The sequence below is a fragment of the Papilio polytes genome, unplaced genomic scaffold, assembly GCF_000836215.1.
Source record: "Papilio polytes unplaced genomic scaffold, Ppol_1.0 DF823510.1, whole genome shotgun sequence".
Taxonomy (NCBI): Eukaryota; Metazoa; Arthropoda; class Insecta; order Lepidoptera; family Papilionidae; genus Papilio; species Papilio polytes.
The window spans coordinates 2,018,037-2,044,373 of NW_013525694.1; the positions used below are offsets into that span (position 1 = coordinate 2,018,037).

The window sequence follows — 26,337 nt, forward strand, 5'->3', positions numbered from 1 at the left end:
CTTTATTTTATTGTTTACATTTCTCAAATTCTCAATTGCTAATGTCAAAATACCAATTACCTTACTACGGCAATCTTGCTTCCTTGGTGTTGGCAGCAGAATATGGTCTCTTTCCCATATTAGGGTTTTGTTCCAAAATATTTACCCCTTAAGTTTAAAAACGTGAAAATATATAGCCTAAAGCGTAACGTAAGTGTAGGACTTTTTATTATTAAAATAATTATTTAAAAATATGCTGTAATTGCTAATATCTTAAGCCACAAAGAAGTGTGTGTTTAACGCTTTATTATATTAGTATAGATATAGATTATGTCAAAGTCTGATTATTAATCGCATCAGAAAATTTTGTCATCATTCGTATTGTTCAGAGACATGAAGCTTAAAAAATTAGTATACCCTAAAACCAACTTTATTGTTTTCCACTGCTACTTAAATCTAAGTATGCGGCAAACTCAATAAAGTCAGCCATTTCTGTCGTTTTCTCAATTTACAGCTGACCCTCACAGCAGTGTTAACCCTGCGAGTCTTGGGCGTTACGAGTCAGGTCTCTTGGGTGTGATAAAAAGCGGTTAAGGGATAAATTAAAGAGGGATAGGAGCATCGTAACATGTTTTGGTAATGAATAACAACCAACGTAGGCTAACTTTAAGTTATCACATTCACAAACAATACGCTATAACAGTGTAATAAATCTAAATTACTATGTCTGTTTGTTGTGCTATAACAAACCTTTATACAGATACAAAATAGCTTAATAAGGTGCGTAAATTAGACCTGGCCTCGACGTATTCAAAAGATAACTTTTTTACAATGTTAAGTTTAATCAAAGGCCGCTAACGATTCTGTAATTTTTCTGATATTATGGATTTCCACGGTCGGTATCCTCGTCGTATCCTCTTTTCTTATAAAAATTACTATAGGTTTAATTTTGATGTATCTCGTAATAAGATAACTGAATCATTACTATTCATAGAACATCATAAGGAAAATAACATTTTCATAAGGGAATACGATATCTCCCATATGAGAACAAATCAAATCAAAATGCAATTGCATCCACGTTATGCATCTCGCTATCGTCAATTCGATAGATTCAGTTTATTCCTCCAGGAAATAGAAATACGATTCTAAAACTCGCGAGCAAAAATTCTTATACCAAAGGCAAAAATAGTAAACTCTATAAACCTATAACAAATGTAAAACCATAAAAAACAAGCTGTAGCAAGAAATAAACCATAATTTTTCATAAACTAGTTAGAAGAAACTTTCGTTGTATAAAATTTATATAATTTTCTTTATCAACGAAGATCATTTTAAAAGCTCAAACAACACTTTCAAGCTTTTATGGATATTTTATGCGAGAAGTCAACATGAAAACTTTCCAAACACTAAATTATAGAATACATTGTTGTAGAAATATTCAGTTTTAACTTTGGATTTAGCGAGCAATGAATTTGACAGGATGACAATATTTTCTGGCGTCCTTTTGGCCACGACATCGTTACAAAGCAGTTAGAAAACTTTTCCCCCAGGACATAAAAACTTTAACGTGTTAAAGAGGAAAACATTCTCACATAAATAGGCTGTGGTGGTCATTCGTTGCTTAACAAGGGGGAGAAGTAACTTTTGTCATAAAATCAGGGACCAAAGTGCAGTTTCCTACACACGAAATGACATCCTTAACAAACACGACAAACAAGTATGTCTAATTCAAATAAAGCTACAGTTAACTCTTAATATTACCAAGAAAACATAGTAAGACTCTGTTTAGTTAAACGCTTCTTTTAACCCTTTGACTGCCGCTGATTGTCGTTAAACGTGTTTCTATGTAGATTTCGGTACAGGGATGTACTATTTATTGGTCAAGACCACAAATCGAAAGCCTACATTCCAATATATGATTTGTAAAAAGTCGCACAGGATAATTGGATGATAGGTCAAGATACAAGAGGTGTGACGTAGATTTATGCTAAAATGTATTTGAAACTCTGAGTTTTATAGAATTTTCCTTAAGTTTTGTAAGAACTGTTTTAAGTAAAAATTTTATTTTCAAAGATAACATGAAAAATTCCTCGGTAACGTCCATCTGGGAATCATCTGCCATCAAATTGTGACTCGGATGTCCCTTGTGTATAGCCGTTTTATTGGAAACATCCCTTAAAACTAAAATTGTATTGAACGCATCTGACCAGTACCGTTAGTGGGACAGGCAAATTGACGTTTGGACATTCAGGTGTCGGATTTTATAGACAAATAGCTTTTAGATATATTTTCAATGCGGTGTCGGTATTTAATAGGACGTATCGTGAAAATACATCAGTGGTAGAAGCGTACCAAATCTATAATATTTTTAGACTTCGTGGATATGACGTGATGTTTTGTTTTTATAGCTTAAATAAAAGTTACGAAATCTTAAGGCTTATTTACAATAAGTGTACTAGAAGAGATCGCCAAGAATGTGTATCTAAGTCAGGTTTTTAACGAATAGATATTTTTTATTACTTGCATTACATACTGTACTTCATATTTTAATTATTATTTATTACAAATGCTAACTTAGGGATGGATGGATTTGTAATTACATATTTTAAAACGGCTTAACGAATCTCGATGAAATTTGGCACTGATGTATTCCTAATTCCTCAAAATTTACTAAAGTCCTTATTCTGTTGAACAGCATGACGGCTCCGAGAATAAATAGCTATTGTAAAATATTACCTTCATGTTAATATCAAATATTAGAGGTGTTCAAATCTGTAGCGCCTGCGGGCTTAGTCGCGGCAATCCGTCGCACATGATACGGTCCGAAATTCTATTATCATCTATAGATTGTCTCACCGACAATTCTCGCTCGGGGCTACGTGAAATAGTGTTTATATAGGGATACAATTTGTAGTTAGACGTTTATTTAATCTATATTATATATAAGCTTTTATAAATTTAATTAAAATTGTTTTTATACAAAATTTAAGCGTAGAAGTGAAGATGTTAACACCGTAAATATAATACTGTATAGCTTTGGTAAGAATTTTTCCTCTCAACTAATTAGCATAATTTTTTGTCGCGCTAGACTTTTCCGTAAAATCGAAAGGTCGTCAATCTTCTTTCATAATTTCTGACGTTTTAGCTGAAGAAATATATGATAAATGACCTCGGCGAATTTTTAACTATAAATCATTCAAGACATAAATTTGGTATAATGACTAATGACAATGTAATGAGAAATTACACTAAAAATTATTTGGAATTTATAAACTATTATATTAATATTTCAAGTTATATTCAAGGGCTTTTTGGTTACAAAATAAAACATTAGGAAAGTGACTTAAGACGCTTGTCTCTAACTTACACTGTCGATTACATAAACTAGAAATTACTAGTAAAATGAGATATTTTATGATGTTTTCTGTTGTAAAGAAAAATAACATTTAATTAAAATGTTTAAATTTGCACTATTAACGTCTACTTAGATTAACTCAAACCGAAGTCAGAAATAATACCTGCTAAAATTTTCTTACAATTGTGAAATACTTTAATGCCAGTGTCGATATCATAACCTAAATATGAAGACTGGCGGATTTATTATAAGTCGGAATAAGCTCTTGTAAAAAACGAGGACAGATTAAAAATATATCTTTAATAACTGCTAGGTAATGCGACTGTGAATACTTTTTGTAACAACATTTTGCTCGCGCGACGGTAATAAAAAAGGAAAGCCTTGTTAAACAAACAACGACATAAAAACTTTATCTTATTCTAGCAAGAATTAAGGAGAGGAAACTCAAACTTTCTTTGATCCGATGGATGGTATTAAACTACATTTTTCGTGGTTAAAGGGGAGTAATGTGTTCACTGGTTTCGTATTCTTCTTTTATTTTCACAATATTTTGACATTAAAAATAGTAATTCTATTTGTAATTATTCAACGAAAAATCGTTTACAAGGGCTTGTAATAAACACTAAATACGTAAGTCATTTTTCTACCTATTACTATCAATAAATAAGTACATCTTTTTAAAACACTATGTTCAAAGTATTTTAAAACTAAAAAAATGACCAGTATAACATTAAAACAAATGATAACTAGCCTCTGCACTGCTTAGTTTGTAGTTCCCAAGTCTGTTCTAATGAATTTGATCTTTCACGTCCTCATGATGAAGAAGAATTAAACTTTCACTTCCAGTAGGAGTTTCGAGCATCGGCAAATTCTCAACTTCACCTAAAACATCATACTAATATTATAAATGCGAAAGTTTAGATGGATGGATGTTTGTTACAGTCTATAGCCTAAAACTGAACTGATTTCGATGAAATATAGTATGGACGTAGATAGCTTGGGAGAACACATAGGCTACTCACTTTTATTTTCATTTAATTACACACGAACGGAGTCGCGCGCAAAGCTATTGTTTTGTAAAAATTACTAACTTGATTGGTCAACTTATACAGAATGTCAGTTATGGCTATTGTTATTTAGACAAAATTTTACTATAATAAATAAACCAACGTCTACCGCGCTTTTCTTGTTTATTCTTTAGAAGATGTTTAATGGAATTACTGCGCAATAAGCTAATACTTTATGATTAACGTGACAGTTAATACAACTACGTTTTTATTTTTAATTAAAATTATATTCTAGAATTGATTTTGAATATGAACTTACCAATTCTTACAGTAAAATTCATCGATTCGCTGTCATCTAGCATTGAAAAAACATTTTCAACCGGAATGTACACGTTCTGTGTGTGTTCTAAGAAATCTGCATCCTTTTCGCATTTACAGGGTCGCCTAAAATGACAATATTAAATAAAATTTTCATTAATATTATTGTTTTCATTTTGTTAGCGTTAAATAAAAATTACCTGTAGACGATTCTTTTGCTCGGTATATTTGGTAAAAATAAATCAACTTCGAAATAAAATTTATCAGCATTATCATCGTTTACCAGAACAGTCCACATCATTCTACCTGGAATATTAAAATTATAATTAACTAGCTCCCGCTCGCGAATTCGTCCGAGCGAAATTGAAATTATAAAAAACAATTACTCAAAAAATGAAGCTCTTTAATAGAATGTTTTTTAATCGGTCCAGTAGTTTTTGAGATTTATTTGTACATAAAATAATCCATAAATACAAATCTTTTCTCTTTATAATATTAGTATAAACAATAAAATCTTTAACTAAATCAATTAATTCTATAACAATCAAAGAAAGTATTAGAATAAAATTAATCTAAATTGACATTTTTGGCAAACGTAACTTGTAATACATTTTAAAACTATTGTTTAAACAATTTGAACAATAATTTTGCTTCATTTTAAATCCGTTTTCCAAATTATTCCGTTCGACTCGAAACCAAGCTGTTAATATTCAAATGTTTTTTTGTTAATAGCTTCAGAAACAATACCTCCTCTTTTATCATAGATTTGATAAACATTGAACACTCTTTCGTAACATTTCATAAGGAAATAATTAAGTACAGGTTCCGTCCTCTTTGCATCCCATTTGTCCTTAACAGTAATAAACGGTAGTTCCGTCACTTTCTGTTTATGTTCAAGGAAACAATGATCCATCCATTCCCCTGCACGACCTTCCCACGAACAGTCACCTGGAAGGATTTAAAACAAATGAATTAATACTTTATTAAAGTACATATATTTTTATTTAAATGACTTAAATATGTATAAGCTGTGTCTATAAAAAAAAATAATTTTTTTTCTGATATTATAAATGTGATTGTTAGACTTTTTAGCCTAAACTGTGGAACGGACCTCGATTAAATCTATACTTCTATACTAATAAAATAAAGGGTAAACACACACTACTTTGTGGCGTAGGATGTCAGCATTCACAGCATATTTTTGAAATATTCTATCTTTAATAAAAAGGCCTGCACTTACGATACGCTTTGTGCTATATATTTTCATGCTATTAAGCTTAGGGGGTAAACAAATTGGAAAGAAAACCTTCACGTGGGAATGTGACCATAAACTACAACTGGCCAACATTAAGGAAGCAAGGTAATTTTGACACTTGCAATTGAAAATTTTACAAATGTAAACAATGAAATAAAGTTTTTATAATTTAATGCGGATAAAGCCGCACGGGAACAGCCAGTTTGGCATAAATGCAGAGCATAGTCTGAGAAGAACACAAGCTACGTACTTTTTTAAATTCTAGTTTTGCTTATAAAATATTAAGTTACTCACCATAAACTCGTGCCATAAAACAATTAATGATTCTGAATTGACAATGGGGAATGTGTTTCTCCAGCATCGGCAGGTTCGCGTGTTTCGGACATCCTGCATTAGTGCACGGGAACAAAACTTTATTCGCCAAAGACTCCAAAACCATCGGACGAACCAGAGAGAACTCTTTCTATAAAAAAAATAATAACCACAAACTAATTCATTGGCAAAATAATAGCGGAAATATACGTCTGATTAAATATCTACGTAATGAGTAAAGTCTGATTTAATCATTTTTTTTAATTAGATCTACAAAATTATTGTTTATGGAAGCAAAAATAAACACTAGTAACTAGTAACATTTATGACATGTCTTTTAAATTGAAGATTAAACTTTTACCTCTCTAGTTTTATTTTTTATTTTCCTTATCAAATAGTAGAACATGGATATACAATAAAAGTGTACATATACATCACTAGCAGGTTCAGTCAGTTATATATACTGAGTGGTCTTACCTTACATAGATGGCACTGATAACTCTTCTCAAAGCAAGGGCCACACAAGCTATGTCCATCAACGCACAGGTGGATCGGAGGTTTCATGTACTTTGCACATTTTGTACACGTCAAATCCTTAATAAGGCTCTCGTAGTGATCCGTTTCTAATAACGTACTAAGCACCACTGAAAGCAAATAAATATTAATCACAAATGATATTAAATATCATTACATTGGTTTCACAAGGCGAAACAGTCATTTGTTTTTATATGTGTTCAAAAATTATTGGTTTTGCGTTTAGTTTTATCTATCTATACTAATATTATAAAATAGGAAAGATTTGTATTTTTTTCTGTATTGAGATAACTCAAAAACTACTGTTCCGATTTTAAAAATTCTTTCACAGTCAGAAAGGTAATTTATCTGAGTGTAACATAGACTGTTTTTTTTTAATTTCAAGCAGGCGAAGTCGCGAGCAACAGCTAGTATAATATATACCAAATTATGCAACACGTTTATATTAATTTGCAGCATTCACTAATCCGATGGAGTTGAGTTTACTAACGTTTTGATTTGATACTTGTTTTGAACTAAACTCATTAATACTTAGTCTCAAAGATGAAAATAAATTACTACCATTTGATTTATCAAATGGTAGTAATTTGATTTATTGATACCATTGATTTATCAATGGTAGTAATGATGTTTACATCAGGAATACATGAAAAATAACAGTGAACACTAGTTCACTAATAGTAACTATACCGATAGGGTAATTAGTTTCATTTCTAATATCTGTTGCTCGCGACTTCGTCCCCGTGACATTAAAAAAATAATAAAAATAATAGCCTATGTTACTCACGGATGTCGTAGCTTTATAATGGTGAAAGAATTTTTGAAATCGGTCCCGTAGTTTTTGTGTTATTTCAATACATACAAAAATTCAAACTATTCCTCTTTATAATGTTAGTATAGATGAACAAGAAAATACTGATTTACATTTTATTAATGAACAATAAACAATAAACGACCGCTGTAATTTAACTATTATACCCTCTACAACGTCTTATAAAAACATTTTCGTAAAAAGTTATAAAGTCCGATTTAACATGTGTCGTTATTATCATGTATAAGAAATATTAATACACGTGCATTGAAATACTAAGTCAAGTGCTGACACCCAGCGATAGATCCGTCGCCAATACATTCAGTTGGCAGTTTATCTGAGCTGTGCAGACGCACTCTAACGTCAGTTTTAATCTCGTGATACACGGACGTAATGTTAATTACACAGGAGGGCAGCAGAGAACAGTACAGCCATTGAAACGGACGCTTCGATACAGAATAGTTTCGAAAACGAACGTTCACACAATAGTACTGCACCGTCTACTCGTCTGCTTCATTATTCTATCCTCGTGTGAAATAGCATAACCCTATACACACCGTATCGGAGACTAAAAGCTTTACAGCGATATGAACGAATCCGACTGCCAAATGTAATAAAACATATGCAGGATACACGATGTATATCTTGAAATCCACCTATAGAGGTTTTATATCGCTCTATGGTTCTCACCTTTCTCGCTACTTCATATTTACGTGTTCTTAAAAAAAAATCAAACATTTAAATTCCAAATGTTGAGAATTAATCAGCTGCTTTCCATATCTATAAGATATTTAAAATCCTAGCCTTCTAGGTACCTGATACCCTTGTGTCATAGTTGGATGTTAAGAAATATATAACAAGATATAAATAAATGTTAAACAAGCACTTATGTACTGGACAGGTCAACGACCAACTTATTTATCGATGCTAACTCCTTCGTAAGTAGGTCATTTGACAAAGGTTCTACATCCTATTATGGAACAGTTGTCTTTCTGTTTTTTTCAAATTAAATTTAAATTAAAAAAATATATCTGTTAAGGCCTTGGAATAGTTATAACAAAGATATAATGACGAAAGAAAAATTTATGTTGTTCGAATTTAAGTGAATATTAATGTATATTAAATATAGTTTAAAAACTATACATTTACTTTACAGTACATTTTTGAAATATAAAATAGAGCCGGAATAAATCGCATGATAGCACAAACGTCTAAACATGTGACTGAACACTGTCTAAAGAAATGAGACACATTCATTCACATATCTATGAGCTCTCCAATAGATTTGTAAATTAAAAATTACTAACGCTTCCTCCCAGTGAGTGACGACGTCGATGTCGACGACATGCCGAATACAAGCACCACACTTAGAACGTGAACACACCGCGGCACACCGACTTCGAATTATTAAACAATTTCAGAAACAAACGTATGGACGTAAATCGATTATTGTCTAATCGTTCAAACATTTTCAATGATAAGATGTTAGTGTACATATCACGGAGGCGATTGCGATTGTGGCCGAGGTGTTGGCGACACTGGCCGGTCGGTCTATATTTAATTTAAAACGACAAGGTTACTGCTACGCTAGGGCCGCACTCACCCGCTTCTGACCAATTACTAGAGAGTTCTTGGCCTAATTAATTTAAAACTAAACCGTTTGCTAGCATATTTTAGGTTCAATTTTGAATATTTAATTCTGATTGTTTTTTCTTTGCTATTTTCTTACGTGACGTTTTACATGTAGTATAACAATTTTAAAGTCTGCATTGTATTGATTTTCTTAATACTTTCTACGTGACTTTAATTAAAAAATCTTCACGAAACATTTTAAGAGAACTTATGCATACTTTAGGGTCGAAATAATAAAATGGTGACTAATTAAAGAAATATCGCTTTTCGGACTCGTAAATGAAAACATACATTTTCAATGTTAAAAATGCATGAAAACTCATTCTAAAAAATGTACCAGTACACTTTAAACTTGAAATTCGCGATAGATATTTTAAAAATCTGTTTTAGAAAACACTACGCAGATTGGAAACATTATTTTACTGTAACAAAAATCAATTGAGTCGAGCAATACAAACATGAATTTCGACCACTGAAACATTTACACAAAAACATACAGCCATCTCTCTCATTGTCGTCAAAAAAACAGAGATAACAATATGTTCGTGTGATTTCGGCAATGGAAATTAACATTACTTACGTTCAATAGGTACTTCCATAGAGTATATTCACAAAAAATGTTTACGTCTTTAGCCTTTGTAACTAATCAATCCAATAACTTGTTACAACGACACGAACATGTGACTTTTCTACCTTTGATGATTCTATCTGGAGAAATGAAATGAAATGAAATGAAAATGCATTTATTGCCACAAAATAGAAATTAGATAACAAAGACTTATTCTAAAGGTGACATATTCGTGGCAAAAGGTAGCCAGCTCAGCGTATGCAGGACGGACTAAGCCGTTCCTGCGCTGATTTTCAGCTGGCTCCTTTGCACTCAAGTAACATACATCTTAATCACTAGGGTAACCGGCCGTACTAATTACATATCTATACAGAAATAAAAAAGTAATAAAATAAAAAAACACACTTTTAAATAAAAGAAAAAAAGAAAGAAAAGCAAAGCAAAGAAAGAGAAGCACTTAGTTCAAATATCTGTTTACGTTATCGCTTTAACAGTTACAATATTATAGCGTCCTGACAAAGAACAAACAACAACTGTTTACGCTGGAATTAGACCTTAGTCTGTGCCTGTCAAAGAAGATGTGGTCTGTACAAACGTGCCAATGAGTTAAAGACAACTGTTAGCCTAATATTAATTTGGGTAATCGCATTACACTTCCTAAATGTCTCGCTTTTATTCCTTTTGCCAGTTGTACTAAAGTTTAATTTTGCGATTCTAAACGAATGCAGAGATTTTATAGTCGGATAGAGATATTAAATAAACCAATGTGATAAAGTTATCTAGTATATAGGGATTGCCAATATAATTGTTAATGTTATCTATATGCTTGTAATGTCCGGGCTGATGTTACTCGTTTATTATATACATAAGTACATATTTGAAAATAAAGATTTTATTTTACCTATTTCTTGTGATACATGATCCTTATACGTCTATATTTTGCTTTAGTCATTGTAATAGTTTTTTTACTTCAGTTTATCTATTGAAGTTGTTAGTTGACCGTCTATATATAAGCATGAGATTATTTGCAGATACAATTATATACTACTGTTCCTCGCCTGAAATTATAAATAGTTACTTAATGTTAAAATTGCTTTTTAATGCTAAAAGAATTTTGAAATCAGCCCAGTGGTTTTTGAGTTATTTCAATCACACTAATATTTTAAATGCGAAAGTTTAGATTGATAAATGGTTGGATGTTTGTTAGAGTTTGTAGCCTAAATGGCTGAAGGGATTTCTATGAAATTTTGCATAGATGTAGAGGATATTCTGGAAGAATACATAGGGTACTTTTGTTATTTTTAATTCCACGTGGACGGACTCCCGGGCGAAAGCTAGTAAATACTAAATGGCAAATCTCTCAACTTTACAATATGATAAGCAATATAAAATCATCTTCCTAGCAGTTTTCTGGTCACTTCTTAAACATATTCTTATTATTGATTCGACGATCTGATCAAAGTTGTAGAATACCTGTGGCAGGAGAACTACCATAATGGTTTTCAATAGAAAAGTCGACATCGGATTTTATTTCCATTTTTAAAACATAGCTAAAATGTGCAGACGATATGGTTACGTCACCTTTTTTGTTTGTTGAATTAAAATTTCCGACGAAAATGAAATACCTTACAGAAATGCGGTACAACGATAACAATCTGAAAACGCCGCATTGTATTTACGCAAATCGATTATCTATGATTAGACTCAAGTACGTCAGATGCACCAACGATAGTTAATCATGGACTAAATTCAAGATAATGTTGCGAGTAATTGCTTCAACATGATACATATTAACAATAGGATACCTATTTACTTTTAACAAACAATTGTAATAAGACGAGAACCAAAATTACTTCAATATTCAAAACATAGAATATACTGTGTATTAGTTTCGTACAAACGTATGTAAACTCTGGCCAGGATTTTTATTTAAAATACGTGAATTACAGATTTTGAATGACGTCGTTATGATTGAAAAAACAAAATATCAGGTATGTATGACTTTACTGTATTTTCATTTTGTTCAGTATGAAAAGTATTATTGAATTAACTATTATATACTGTCTATTGCCTTATTTTAAACTAGCTGTTCCCATTCGGCTTCATCCGCTTGAAATTATGAAAAAAATATTATGACATGATGACAAATCATGGCAACCTTGCTTTCTTGATGTTGGTAGCAGGTTATGGTATCTTTCCTGCATTATTTATTTACCCTCTAAGTTTGATAGCGTGAATACTAATAGTCTAGAGCGTAAAGTAAGTGTAGATATTTTTATTAAAAAAAGAATTAGTTAATCAAAAATATGCTGAAACTGCTGATATCTTGCGCCACAAAGTAGTGTTTGTTTACACTTTATTATATTAGTACTAGCTTTTGCCCGCGACTCCGTTTGCGTGGAATTAAAAGAACAACAGAAGTAAATAGCCTATGTGTTCTTCCAGACCATGTTCTACATCTTTACCAAAATTCATTTAGATCCGTTCAACCATTTAAACTACAAACTCTAACAAACATCTATCCATCCATCTAAACTTTCGCATTTATAATATTAGTAAGATAGTAATTATAGTAAGAGAGTAGAAGTAAATATTAGTCTTTTAAATAAAAACTAGCTTACGCCCACGAATCTGTCCGTATGGAATGAAAAAAACGAAAGTTTAGACTTTGTGTTCTTTCAGACTCTCCTCTACATGTATGCCAAATTTCATCGAGTTTTAATCAGCTGTTTAGGCTACAAATTTCAATAAACATCTATTCATCATTTTGCATTTATAATATTAGTAAGATAAGATTTACATAATCGAATCAATGCGGACCAAACGACAAATGTGAGGTAATTGGCTTGAATTTCTGTGAAATAACTTGACAATGCGAAAACGGCTTCGTGATTGCAAGCTCGACACATTTCACGTGCCGATGTATTGACACGCACGGGCTCGCTATAAAATCAATAGCTAGCGGAACGCGGCGCGCATAATACAATTACTATAAACACTCGATTAAACTTTTGAATAACGAGCGTGTGAAAATAATACTGAAGCCAGTCGCTGCAGTTCTAGACTACTGGACCTATATTGACTCAATAAAGTTCATATTCGTTCTGGTCTTTTGCTTTGATGCTCAATGTAACATAACATATTCCACAGATTGGAAATTTAAAAAGAGAACCATACAAAACCACAGAGTATGTAGCAAAAGTATTATTCGTACTAAAAGAAACTAGGTTGTGCTTGAAAAGTAAAAGAAACAAATTTAAAAAATGAAAGAAAAAAATATACAGTCATTGATTTTAATAGTATTTGGTAATTTTCATTACATCACAGGAAACAGGGCACTTGAATAAAAAACTAACAACAGAAAAACACGCGAAATAGTAAATAACATACGTATACGCAAATCTAAAGGCTAAAAACAATTGTAAGTGAGTTTAAAATCAGTTTTTAAATTATGTTGAAACAGTTTAATTTTAAGAGATAGGCAATTAAAAAAGATTCTTGTAGGCGTGTGAGATTAACATTAGATGAGTCAGATAAACTTGTTTTTTTATATTTCTTTATCAATATTAATTGTTATGAGAATACACACGTCATCACATGATATTACTTTTCTAAGGAAATAACAAAAGTATGTTTTTAACTAAACAGTATCTAATTATCTAGGAATGTAAAAAAATCCCGAAATTTCGAAACGTACAGAAATTTCTAGTCCTTTTCTCAAAGAGCTTAAACATAAAACAAACAAAATAAGACATCAGCGCACAATACAGACAAGGGAGAGTAATTGTATGCATTGTAAGAAGCACAAATATGTACATAAATCTAGAGAATATATCTTAAACGACGTTATATAAATAGGAACGTGTCAGATGTTGTTAACCTTTTAAAAATGCATAGAAATGATCATAAACTCAACATATTTAGTAATATTAATAGCAATTACTTTGTAATTTAACTTCAATATTCTCACATCTCAACGATGGCCTTGTATTATCTCACAAAATATTTGAGGTCAATAAATTAGTTGATAACGTTAGCACACACGAGGGAGCCGCAGTGTCCCCGTAGTCTACAAATGAAACTAAAAACAACGCGTTATCAAACATCTATTTATAACAAGAGAATCAACAGATCTTTAGGAATCCGATACACGTGGTAACTATGGAGACATTGATCCCTACAAGATGTTCACCTCATTGAAACGTGCAGGCGACATAATAACTTATTATGGAAAACCAATTCTTACAAAGTTTGTACAAATAATTATACTAAAGACAGATTACATTTTCTTTCTCATTAATTTTGAAGATTCAATTTAATAGATTTTTTTAACAAATAATGTAACTGTTAAAAAAGACATTATTAATAAATTACATAATTACACAAAATAAATATGAATGTTATGGGTTTGATAAACGTATATACACTAAATCACAGGTAGCAACAAAAAATACTTGAACGTAGCGTAGCGAACGTAGCGAAATTATCAAAGTGTTTAACTCCGACGCTCTTAGCAATATTATTTATTTTAATAAAGAAATAAACGCAAATGTCATAAGTGCAGTATTGGCCTCGTACATAAAATCATGTATCTTAGGCTCTACATTTGACGACACTTCTAACCCAGAGGTTCCTCATTTGTAAAAATAAATGTACGGAATTTGCATCTTTGATATATATTTTTGATAATCGTTTTCCTTGTAGAGAGCTTGCTGTGCACACGCCCTAACATCTCGAGGCGACCACTTGTTGTTTTGAACTGAATGTCGTACAGTTGTCATAATTGACACAGGTTATCAATTCTATTTAATGAGAGCTATCAACATACTATACTAGACGGAACTCCAGTTTCTCATTTGCTCCGTTAGAATAAACAATTGCCAAGAAATTCGAAATAAAAATGTGCTTATTATCAAGTATGAAAATTCAATGGATTTTATACGGAATGTGTATTTGTACAAATGTGATGAGTGGTGAAACGTTGATAATAAATATGGTGGTGAAGGAAATATGTGCTCGATCTCTTACGAATGTTATATCATATCTTTGTATAGACAGCTTTAGTGATGGGGATTCTTCGGGGATCCAATATAAAGGGAATCGAGCAACTTTTCTTAGTGAAAGGTATATGAGAAATTACATAGACGAATGTTGCCTACGTCCATGTTCTATATCCCAACTAATGGAGTACTGTCCGTAGCGTTGGTGGAGTTAAGACTATGAACAGTTCTTATTTGTGGTACTTTATGTGCAATGTAACTTTCCTGGTATAAACAGTGACAATACTAGTATATTATAGTGTGGAAGATCTCCAAATTTTCTGTTAATTATAAAAGTGTGTAAGGATTTTTGAGTAGCATCAAGATCAAATGATAATTTTATTAACAAAATTGTATGTTTGTCTTTTAGAACTGACTTAATTTAAAGTATTTGTAAAATGGTAATACTATTTATTTTATTATAAGTAATTATATTTTCTAGTAAAATTATAATTTAAGTACTTGCAAAGATATATTTTTCTCAATATTTAATCAAGCAACATATGATAACTTTACACTTACTGAGATTAAATTTAATGTTATTTCATTATTGCCAAAAGAGTTCGTACATTAGATATTGTATTTGCCCCATTAAATATCTTTAAATTTTTAAAAACTATATTCAAATGACAACTAAAGGAAATTTTACTTGATAATATACAGTCGCGGCAATCCGCTGTGATCTTACACAAAAAATTACCATGTTCCTTACAACAAGACAAACTCCACATCTTACAAATAACCAATTAGGTTGCAATGAGGTAAAGAGGCATGTACCGATCTTTATTCGTACAAACAAATTTAAAACCTGTATTCAATTGATTATGGTTCACATTCATTCATCTTTTTGGGAGGAAAACCGCTAAGTTCTCCAATTGTACATATTATTCTAGTTATTCTTCAAAAAAAGCATTTATGTGGTCTTCATGATCAAAAATATTCATAGCTTCTAATTCTTTATAGAAAGAGGTTTCCACTGCTGGATTTCTAAGTGGATAATTGTCTGTCAATGTACTCGGCTGGTCCGAACTAATACAAATATTTTTCTAAAAATATTGTACTCCGTACTTACAATGTTGTAATGCCATATGACGAGATCTCATACAAACCATTGTTCTAAATGTAACCGTGGCTTTGCACTGCAATATCATTCCTACAAAAACATTTAATCAACCCTGTATTCAGAGTTATTCATTTTTATAAAAATACGTTAAAGTATTGTTAATTAATTTTGTAATGTTTTATATTATAATAAAATACTTGTTTGTATTTTTAAGAAAAATACAATAATATTAGATTATCAAGGGAAGATTGTTTCATTACAAAACCCTAAACTAAGTATAAAAAAACTAGCTACCAACCCTACATATGTTAAGACATCGCGTTCTTTAAACAATTGTTGCATATTTACAGGAAGAAAGAAAAATGTGAGAGCCATAAGAAGTTTGACTCTTCGGGTTATACTTGTGTGGTAAATTAAATTTGAAATAGTAATTCGGCTATTTATTATCATTACAAAATGCCATCATTTGAACAAAATATATCGTATTCACGTTCAGGGAAATAACAGTTTATCAAATAATCTATTTAGGAAGTGTGACGGATTTAAAAAAATCTATTATATTTTTAACAAACAACAAGAATCTTACTAATATTTTAAATGCGAAGGTTTAGATGGATGTTTGTTAGGGTTTGTAGCCTAAACGGGTAAACAGATGTCGATGAAATTTGTCATAGATGGATAATCGGGAACACATAGACTACTCACTTTTTTTTTAATTTCACGCGAATGAATTCGCGGGCGAAAGCTAGTAGTTACAAAAGGGTTACTTTACATATGATTCCAGGATAAAGTTCCAACAAAAATAAGGGTATAAGCTTAGTAAATTCAGTAAAGGGTACGTTTAAGCTGCAACTAATAGTATCATTAAAGTTTGTTGAGATCAGAGTGCTTCTGTAAGGATCAACGAACAGCGAGTTACAAAGTTTTTCGTGTCCGTTATACCTTGTGGAAATTTTAAATATTTACAATAGAAGTTGAAGTCATACAGATTATAGAATTAAACACCTGTTACGTTTAAAATTTTTGGATGACAACAATGCATACAAACATTTCTGAATTTAAATCTTATTTATATTAAAAAAAGTGAAAGCTTAGATGGATGGATATTTGTTACTAGGAATCTCGGGCTCAAAGGATCTTGATGAAATTTGACATCTATGTAGGACATAAATTTAAAACCCCCAATTGATTGTTTACAGTTTTGTGACGTAGTTAAAAAAATGCTACCGAGTTAGATTTTTATTATTTCTTAAGTTAAATTTAGATAACTTTTATATATTTCGCTTTGTGTACAACAAAATTGTTATTAAGACAAACTTTCAACGCTAATGTAAATTTACGAACAGAATCGGTATCCGATAATGGCGCTTTGCGGTTGTGGCGTTGTTTTTAATGAATTTATTTGGAAAACGGCAATCTCAAAGGGATTTCCAAATTAAATGTACGTATCAAATTTTATATGTTGTTTTATTAATTTAATTAAAATATAAATTTATAAGTTAAAACTCGTTTGCCATAGAATTTACGAATTACGAACATACGAATCAAAACATCTTTTTGGGCCAGTGTAGTAACATTTAGATGTAATTCTCGAAACTTGCCATTTCTAATTACCAGATCTAGTTACCTTTTATATTTCCTAACTACTGCTGACTTTTTGCGCCGGTTCGCCCGGTATAATACCACGACACATGTCACAGAAGTAATAATACCACAGAAGACAGGCATGAAATGGAAACAATGCCGCGTTTCGTCTGATGAGTGTGGTGCCGGAAGCCTAATTTCAGTCACTTTCCTTTTCCAGCCTCTTTGAAAGAAAAAAGGATGGAAAGGAAAAGTGGATTTGACGGTAGAGGAGACTCATAGCAAGGAGAAGTGTCCACTTTATGTGCGTCTCCTCCTCCGAGAATTAAGGGTAAAGGGGGATCTGCAATTCCAGATGTCTATGGCCAGCGGTCGCTTTTCATTTTGGCGGATTCAGGTGGCCCCTTGCTCCTTTTCCACCTTATATTATTAAAATAACTAGAGTGTTTGTTAAATTGGATATTAAATTTTAATATTACAAGGTGCAGTGTACAGAAACTCTGCACTCGGCTCGCACGCTTGATAAATGACCGCCGTCGACAATAAGCTCTTTCTGCACTTGACAGTTGCGGCTATTGTAAACGAAACGTTGCTTACTTAATGCTATGACTACAAACACCTTAATGCATTGTAATCTGTTTTTTCCTAAATGGGATAGAGGTACAACAGACTGCAATACTCTTTTTTCTCTACCTTTTAACCCACAACAAAAATGTTAAGATATATTTAGTTCATGTTCTAGCAATTTTCGTCTTTACACCTATCGGATAATAAATTAAGAGATATTCGTTAAGTCAAATAATCCGAAATAGGCAAGTGTGGAGTAAAGCTCTGAGTCTTTTAGTGTGGAGGAATAGTAGTTGACTCCAGTTAATGTATTTAGACAATATTTTTTACTAAACCACCAAGAAAATGTTTTTTTTTTATTAAACCGGGAAATGCCCCCAAAAATATTTGCTTGCCAATAAAGTCATAGGTCCAAGCAACGAAAACATTGTTAAACAAGCAAAAAGTTTCATTAAAAACGCAGAAGTTTTTTAGATTTTTTGGCACTAATTTTTTTATCACGGTCTCTTCAGTGGTTTAGAATCGTATGACAAATGATTCTTATATTTGTACTAATAACGGATTTTAGAATAAGAAAACATTTCATATTGTTATTATTGTTGTCTGCTTTTTTAGTTATTAATAAAACCCTTGCGATAAGTTATGCCATTTAAACTACAATTTACTCCAAAGAGTTGTTATTTTTGTACTTGATAAGTAGAGTATTGTAAACAGCCACATTTATATTATTGTAATAATATATGCTAATTATAACTATTAAAGTCTGGGAAATCAAACAAATATAATCAACATAATGCCCTTTCATTACGAACTACGCTTCTTGCAAAATGAGTGACTAAATTATATCGCAATGTAACAATCAATTTATTTTACAAACAAGAGGTACTTAATTCTCTATAACAGTTGGCTTTCACTAAATTAATCATTGTATAAAAATATGCTATTTTTAAATTAGTCTTCACGATTATCCCGATTTCTATCTATTTAGGTATAATTATTACCTGTAATTAAAAGTTGCTAACCCTGGAATAGCTCTTGTACTTTTTCTTAAGCGTGTTTTCCTTTATTTCATCACCATCACCAGGTCACTATACGTTCCCGCTAAAGGTCTAGAAGCCTACCCTATGTATGGTGTGGCTTGATTAGCTTAACTAAAACAATATTTTTAGACATACATAGGTCACTTTAAAAAAATCCTTACATACTTTTATATATTTCTGACAAAACAATTAGACAAATTAATTAGTTTTATCTATTAGAATAGGACTTTTTTTCCTTTTTAGTTAATTTTATCCGTTCACTATAACATCCACAAATACACAACTAAATTGCCATTTGAAGGAAATGAGTTGGAAATTTTGTGCTGCAATAAAAATATATTGACGATGCGACTGATCTGCCACACAAGCCATTAAACTTTAAACGACCAGATAGAAAATACCGAAATAGCATCCATAAAGGAAAATGTTCGTCTATACACGTATCGATTCCAATATTTTTGGCAAAGTTAACTTATTTTCAAGTTTGATTCTTAAATGTTAACGATTTCTTAAATCTATCTACATAGATATCCGAGTTCATAAGACGAATAGAATATCATTTTTATATGTCGGAAATAAACAATTCGTTAGAAATAATTTTTAAACCTAAAGTCACTCAAAAGGTTAGAAGTAAAATCCAATCCAACCTTTCAAAACAAATCTATTTTATTTTCTGTTCAAGCATTTGGTTAAACAAATGTGATAAGACTTATTAAGTACTTAGTATTATTAACAATCGTTTATTTCAACCCTTGTCATTCAGAAGATGTAATGCAAATGACATCTGTGTCACATGTCTCATACAGCCACCATTAATCGTTCATATCAACTAAATTTGGCACGTCGCGTCGTCTACGCCTACACGACGAAAGAAGGTGATAGATGGATTCTCCTATACGAATACATTTTAACTTTTGATTTCATTTTCAACGTTTTCTATCAAACGAAATACACAAACATAATCTTACTTATCTTAACTATCTTATAAATACTAAAGATTAGATGGATCGATGCTTGTTGGAGTTTGTAGCCTGCTGAACAATGTAATTCAGAGTAGACGTAGAGGAAAGTCTGCCAGAACAGATAGACTACCCACTTTCATGTTTTAAATACAGGCGATCGGAGTCGCGGGCGAAAGCTACTTTTGGATATAATTCTTCACATCATATTGTGAATATCATCATTACTTTTTTAAAGTAACATAAAAAATTACAAAGGTTAAAAATTCACATTTTCATTAAGACATTTTATTATTTGGTTTTCAAATATAATCAGCGTGAACTATGGAAGTGAATATTAAAGTTTTAAATCACATCTCGTACTTAGAGAAAATTTATAACAATACTCAGCTATAGAAATGCCACGAAACTTGTACATTCACGCGATGTTGTGCCGTTGCGGAAAACTTTCCTTCTTTTGACTGTGAATTTTGGCGTTGAATTGAGAAAATTGAGAAAGTCAAACGACTTACGAGCACGCTGAATTGAGAAAGGCGATAAACTTGAACAAAGTGCAAACGGGCGTTATGGCAACGACCATGAGTAGTCTGAGAACGTAGGTATTAAATATAGAGGCACGTACTGTTGAAAGGTTAAGCGGTATTTGAAACTAAACGACTATACTATTGCTATTTCAACCCAAATATTTATCATAAAAGTACCGCCTGCTTATTACGATAAAGCACATAGCATTCTTGTACTCTTACAAAAAAGCCAGAAATCCTTAAAATACTGAAGGAACATAGAGGAAAGCGGCAAGAGTAACAAGCAAGTTACTACAGAAAAGTTGTGGTTTAGATCATATAATGCTGACGTTTTCTCAATTACTTTTTTAGTACCTTTCGACCGCGTATTTGCCTGCGTGGAAATAAAGAATAGTAAGTAGCCTACGCATATTTCCAGATCCCATGCACCAATGCTAAATTTCATCAAGATATGTTCAGCACTTTAGGCTACAAACTCTAACAAACATCCATCCATTCAAGCTTTCGCATTTATAATATTAGCATGATTAACAAACATCGTGACGGTAACTTTATTGTAAACTAGAGCGGAAATCTTATGATTTTTTTTCGTACAAGTTTGCTTGGAGGTGTCGGTAGATTTACTGGTCCATTTGCCACAGGTAAAGTCGACAAGTTAGTGAAGTGTTGGCAATCACATCCGCTATTGCTATGGTGAGCAAGACAAACTTAAACCAGCTTAAAAAACCTATATTTACTCAAATATATCACTCGTTGTTCTTTCAGTATTTAATGTAGATTTCTTAATTAAAAAGAGCTCAATCAATCGGAGTTATTGTAACATTCACTGCGATAAATACCTTGGATTTCTACAATTGTTAAATACCTATAAACATTTCAAACTATACAGAAAAAGAAGTAATATTTAGTTTAAAAAACAAATGAATGACGTTGGCTTCGTTTTGTTTTGTTTTAATCTTAATGCAAAATGATTTTTCATTTTCCATTTCGAGGCAATGTTCCTCGTGAAGGTTCGTCTTACGTACTGTATAACTTTAGAAGTTCATATGAAGTTCAAGAGACAATGCACCCAACCATAAAATCATCTATTTTACTTTCTACAAATGTTTGCTTTGTAACTATAATAGTAAAGCTGCGGTACATTACGAAATAGTAATCAATTTTTAATTAAAACAAAAGCTGGTTATACCTTCTTGATGAAGGTGACAGCATTAAGTCCTAACTCACACCGGCATCTTTGAAACCAATTTGACTAGAAATAATAAATTTTTACCAATGTTCTTTATGTTTACCTAAATTTACTAATGTAAAAACAGATACGAGTATAATACTTTAACAATATAACCTATTCTTAATCGACGGAAGGGATGGCATCATTATTTTGCAGATATCATAGTGAAAACGTACCGTCAGATATTTCATATAAAACAATGTTTACAGAATAGTCCAGTGGAATAAACTTGGCAAACATGGAACCTCTAGTGTATCAAAGGCTTCACCAAGGTAAACTTTACCCAGACCCTGAATAAATCTATCGTATTTCTAACATCTGTTGGAGAGCAAAACTTGCGGTGTGTTCGGAACGTGACAGGAATTTTAACTTGATTAAAACACGCATTCGATATCGTTCTGACGTAAGCTTTACATTTCGATGTGTAATAGAACTTCACACGACGCTGCGATAACTAGAATAAAAGTTTTTTTTTAATTTATCAGAACATAATTACTAGTATGACTTACACAATGACGATATATAGCGATGGAAATGACTGTATGTTCACCACTAATACTGTATCTCACGTTTACGATACAGTCAGTGTAATTTTTATTTTATTTACGAGGGAGCTACGACCTTTAAATTAACCAAAACAATACATTCATATATTTAACTGTAATTAAAACGCTTTTTATTCTTTGTTACTTCTCTTTTTATAACCTAATTTAATTGTACAAAAATGCATATTTAATTGTGAGCTGTCAGTTCTTGACAGTCTTTTAATTAAAGACAGAGAATAAAATAGCCGTGGTCATGAAATTAGCGCAGCGTATCAAAAGAAAATTCAATGAAACGGGCTATGAACAAGATACAGAAAATTAATTGGCCCGCTCTCGGTCTCTCGGCCTCATTGATTATTCTATACGAAGCCATAATTCAATTACAAGAATAAATTTCTAATTAAATCAAAACCTTGAAATATGTATATAAAGGGAAAATTCAAAATCAAACGAGTACCTCTCGAGTCCCCATTTATCAATGAAAAGAAAATCCCGCCTATTCATTTTACAATTTCTATAAGTCATCTAATTATTTAATTAACAAAGAACATTTTTCGTTAACGTTTATACGTCATAATAAGGACGAAATTAAAACTGTAAAATTGCGTATTTTCATGCTCTTCCATATTTTTCTTTACGCAATTTAATAAACAGTTCTGACAATTGTAAGGTTCATTCCGTTTTACAATAAGATAGGATTTTTTAGTTCCAAGAAATTGCTTAATTGACCTTATATTAAATTTTTACTTTTAAATATGAACATGAAATGCAAAGAAAGTTAAGTATAATACAAAAGTACAATCCTCTACATCATTGCCAAATATCATAGAAATCCGTTCAGCATTTTAGGCTACAAACTCTAACAAATGTCTCTAACTCTAACAATTTATAACATTAGTAAGATTTGTATTTGAAATAACGTAAAACTAACAAACTGCTATTATTAATTGATAGGAGACTAAGGGCCTGTGCCACCACTGGCTGACTGAGGCTCAGACATCTTAAAAATAACGTCACTATCAGATAAGGTAACAAAATTCGTTATTTCCATCACATATTTTACACGTTGGATTTTTATCAGACAATTTACAAGAATTTGGTAGTACTGACTCTGAATATTGTAATATTACAAAGTTCATGACGACGTAAGGCAAACAATGATTAATGATGAGTCTGTCGTGTGTTTCAAACGTGACTGGCCTTTCAAATAAATTTCAACATGAATGATATGCAAAAAGTAAATAATTTCGTTTTCTGCTCATATTTGTACTAAAGCCCACGTACGCTTAGATCAGACAGTTTTAACTGAATAGTCAATATGACCTTGAGTTTGATTCTTCAGTTAAAACTGTCAGCGTTATAGTTCATCATGTCAGGCTATAAATGTTTATAAAAATACTTATTCATGAGCATTGTTGTAGGTGATATTTCTAACATGAATTTTGGTACATCTATTCTTATTTGTGAAGTTATTTGTTGTGTACACTCACATACAGTGCTGGCGTTAAGGTAGGGCACGGTAGGACAAATTTCCTGGACGTTAAACAAAAAGATGTGGAATATGTTAGCGAATTACTCAGTTTAATACAAGCCTGTTAATGTTAAACTCCCATTACCTTAAAGCTGGTAAAATAAGGGGGCGCTGAGAAATTCTCGCCCAGGACGCAGTAACACTGAAACTGGTAGTACTTTTAATTTTGAATTAGATATGTAATGATGTATCCTGTACGTTTTATCTTTATAAAAGCAAACACTTTAAAAGTAAAATAAGCATTTACCGCATCATATTCATTGTTAAATATTTAGCAAAAAACAAATAAAAGCTCTCCGTATGGGTAAAGCGATATTGCCAAAACTTTGTACGAACTTTTGTACTAAAAACTTTCCTTCTTTGTTCCGTCGAAATCCATTGGGTGCAAATTGACAAAAGTGAGAAAATCAAACGGAACACGAGACTGTTGATTGGTAAAAGTGAGAAAAATTCTTACAAAGTATAAAAGCGAATTTTTAAAAAGGGTGCAAAATGATCAAATGCGTTAGATATTTTGTATACTCGTAAATAGTTAGCATTTCATTTGTTTTCATGTATTTACATGGGGGAAGATTTATGTCCGCCAGTGGGCAGATTCTGATGATAATGATGAATTTTATTAAAATAATCATTTTTTTTTAAATCTAGAGCGATATTAGAAAATTAGAGTCCTTGATGACGTTTTGCATTGGATTTTTTTACGATGTAAGCCCGTTTTATTGTCCTTTAATATCAAGATAAGATCTCTCACGAGTATGAAGGTGCAAAGTAGGGCGCTGACGTAAATGGAAGCGATATCGGCAAACATAAAACCTTGAATGGAAAAGTTAACATTTGCAACGCACAGGTCGCTCGGGTGAATAGACCCTTTATAAAGGCTTATCGATTTTTTTCACTTAAAGTTGACGCATTACAGATTTCTTTGCATGAGTTGCTTTGTAGCGGAACATAACAACAGAAAACAAACTCATTTAATATAAATACTTTTTAAAATTTATACTAAGATATTTATAAATTTAGGTTGACATTTTAATACTTTTCTTGTTAGTAATTATAGTGTTACCTTCGAAAAAGTAAAAGAAACAGTTAAAAAGTTAAACAAGCTAATGAAATTTTAATTTACAGCTGAAATGATACTTATTTAAGCTGAAGTGTTTCAGAAAACTAAATTCAATATTTAAATGGTAGTAGCTTGCATCATTTAAATAGTTTAAATGAAAAAGATTTTATTAACTTAGTAAATTTAACTCGAATTTGCTAAGTTAATAAAATTATTTTCAATAATAATTACCCGTTGAATTTAGAAGATTTTTTTAAAGACTTGTGTAAAATCTTACTAATATAAGGGAAAAATGCAAAAGTTTTGATGGATGGATTGATGTTTGTTAGAATTTGTAGCCTAAACTACAGAACGAATCTAGATGAAAATTTGCAACTTTGGGATAGTCTGAAAGACCACATAAGCTACTCACTTTTTGACCGACTTCCCAAAAGAAGGAGGTATTCAATTCGTCGGTATATTTTTTTTTTTTTTTTTGTGTGTTACGGCATAACTCCGCCGCTAGTGGACCGATTTGGATAATTCTTTTTTTAACCGAAAGGTAATGCTCGCAGGTGGGTCCCATTTTTTTGTTTAATTTTTGGAGTCTAAGACTACGACGTAGTTAAATAGTTTAGCTCAAAATCGCGCGACGAAATTTCGGGTCATTTTTGCTTTCTTTGCTTACGTAGCCTAAACTATAAGACTTACATAAAAATGATGTATGGAAGAATTGTAGCCCATTAAATTTGCTAAATAAAAGTCCGCGATAGCATATATCTATCTATTAAGGTTGTCGCACAATAACCACTTTTTTCATCAAAATATCGCTCGAAATCTACACCCAACTTTCAACGCTATTACTCGTGTTCGGTATGAATCCTTATCCAAATAAATGTGTCTTTCATCAAGAGAATTTAATGTAGATTATAAATGCCCTTGGAACTATATAATTCCGATCAATAGTTTAGGAGATATCATAAATTACAAATTACGAGTCGCAGAAAAAAATACCAACTTGTAACAAAGTTTGCTTTCTTGGCTTACGTAGCCTAAACTATAAGATCTACATAAAAATGATGTATGAAAGAATTGTAGCTCTTTCAATTAGCTACATTAAAGTCTGCGATAGCATATATCTATCTCTTAAGGTTGTCGCACAATAACCGTTTGTTTCGCGAAAACCGTCAAAAAACCGTATGAATCCTTATCCAAATAAATATGTTTTCACGGTAGAGTATTAAATGTAGATCATAATTGCCTTTTACAGTATGTAATTCTGACAAAGATTCTAGAAGTTATCAAAATATTAAAACTCACGGGCAACAGCGGCGCGCGGCTGTGCAGAATTATGAGTGAATGATCGCAACGATGTATTAGATCTTTACTTAATTTCTTATATAATCGATTTAGATAACTCATTCTTTGTTTGAAAGCTAGT

At 31.6% G+C, this 26,337-nt stretch overlaps 1 protein-coding gene across 3 annotated transcripts; it reads right to left on the reverse strand.

Moving 5' to 3' along the window:
* Positions 1-3,441: 3,441 nt before the first annotated feature.
* Positions 3,442-10,505, reverse strand: LOC106104669 (cysteine and histidine-rich protein 1-like). Of its 3 annotated transcripts, none has more exons than XM_013284792.1 (8): positions 10,329-10,505; positions 9,787-9,914; positions 6,707-6,873; positions 6,212-6,380; positions 5,410-5,610; positions 4,863-4,968; positions 4,664-4,788; positions 3,442-4,219 (listed from the first exon to the last, which is right to left on the reverse strand). In XM_013284792.1, the coding sequence occupies exons 2-8, from the start codon at positions 9,803-9,805 to the stop codon at positions 4,125-4,127; spliced, it is 882 nt and encodes a 293-aa protein (XP_013140246.1). In that variant the 5' UTR covers positions 9,806-9,914; positions 10,329-10,505; the 3' UTR covers positions 3,442-4,124. The 3 variants fall into 3 exon arrangements, with proteins under 3 accessions (XP_013140246.1, XP_013140247.1, XP_013140245.1); XM_013284793.1 differs by having other exon boundaries at positions 10,427-10,442; XM_013284791.1 differs by lacking the exons at positions 9,787-9,914; positions 10,329-10,505 and adding an exon at positions 8,882-9,124 and having other exon boundaries at positions 3,443-4,219.
* Positions 10,506-26,337: the final 15,832 nt, after the last annotated feature.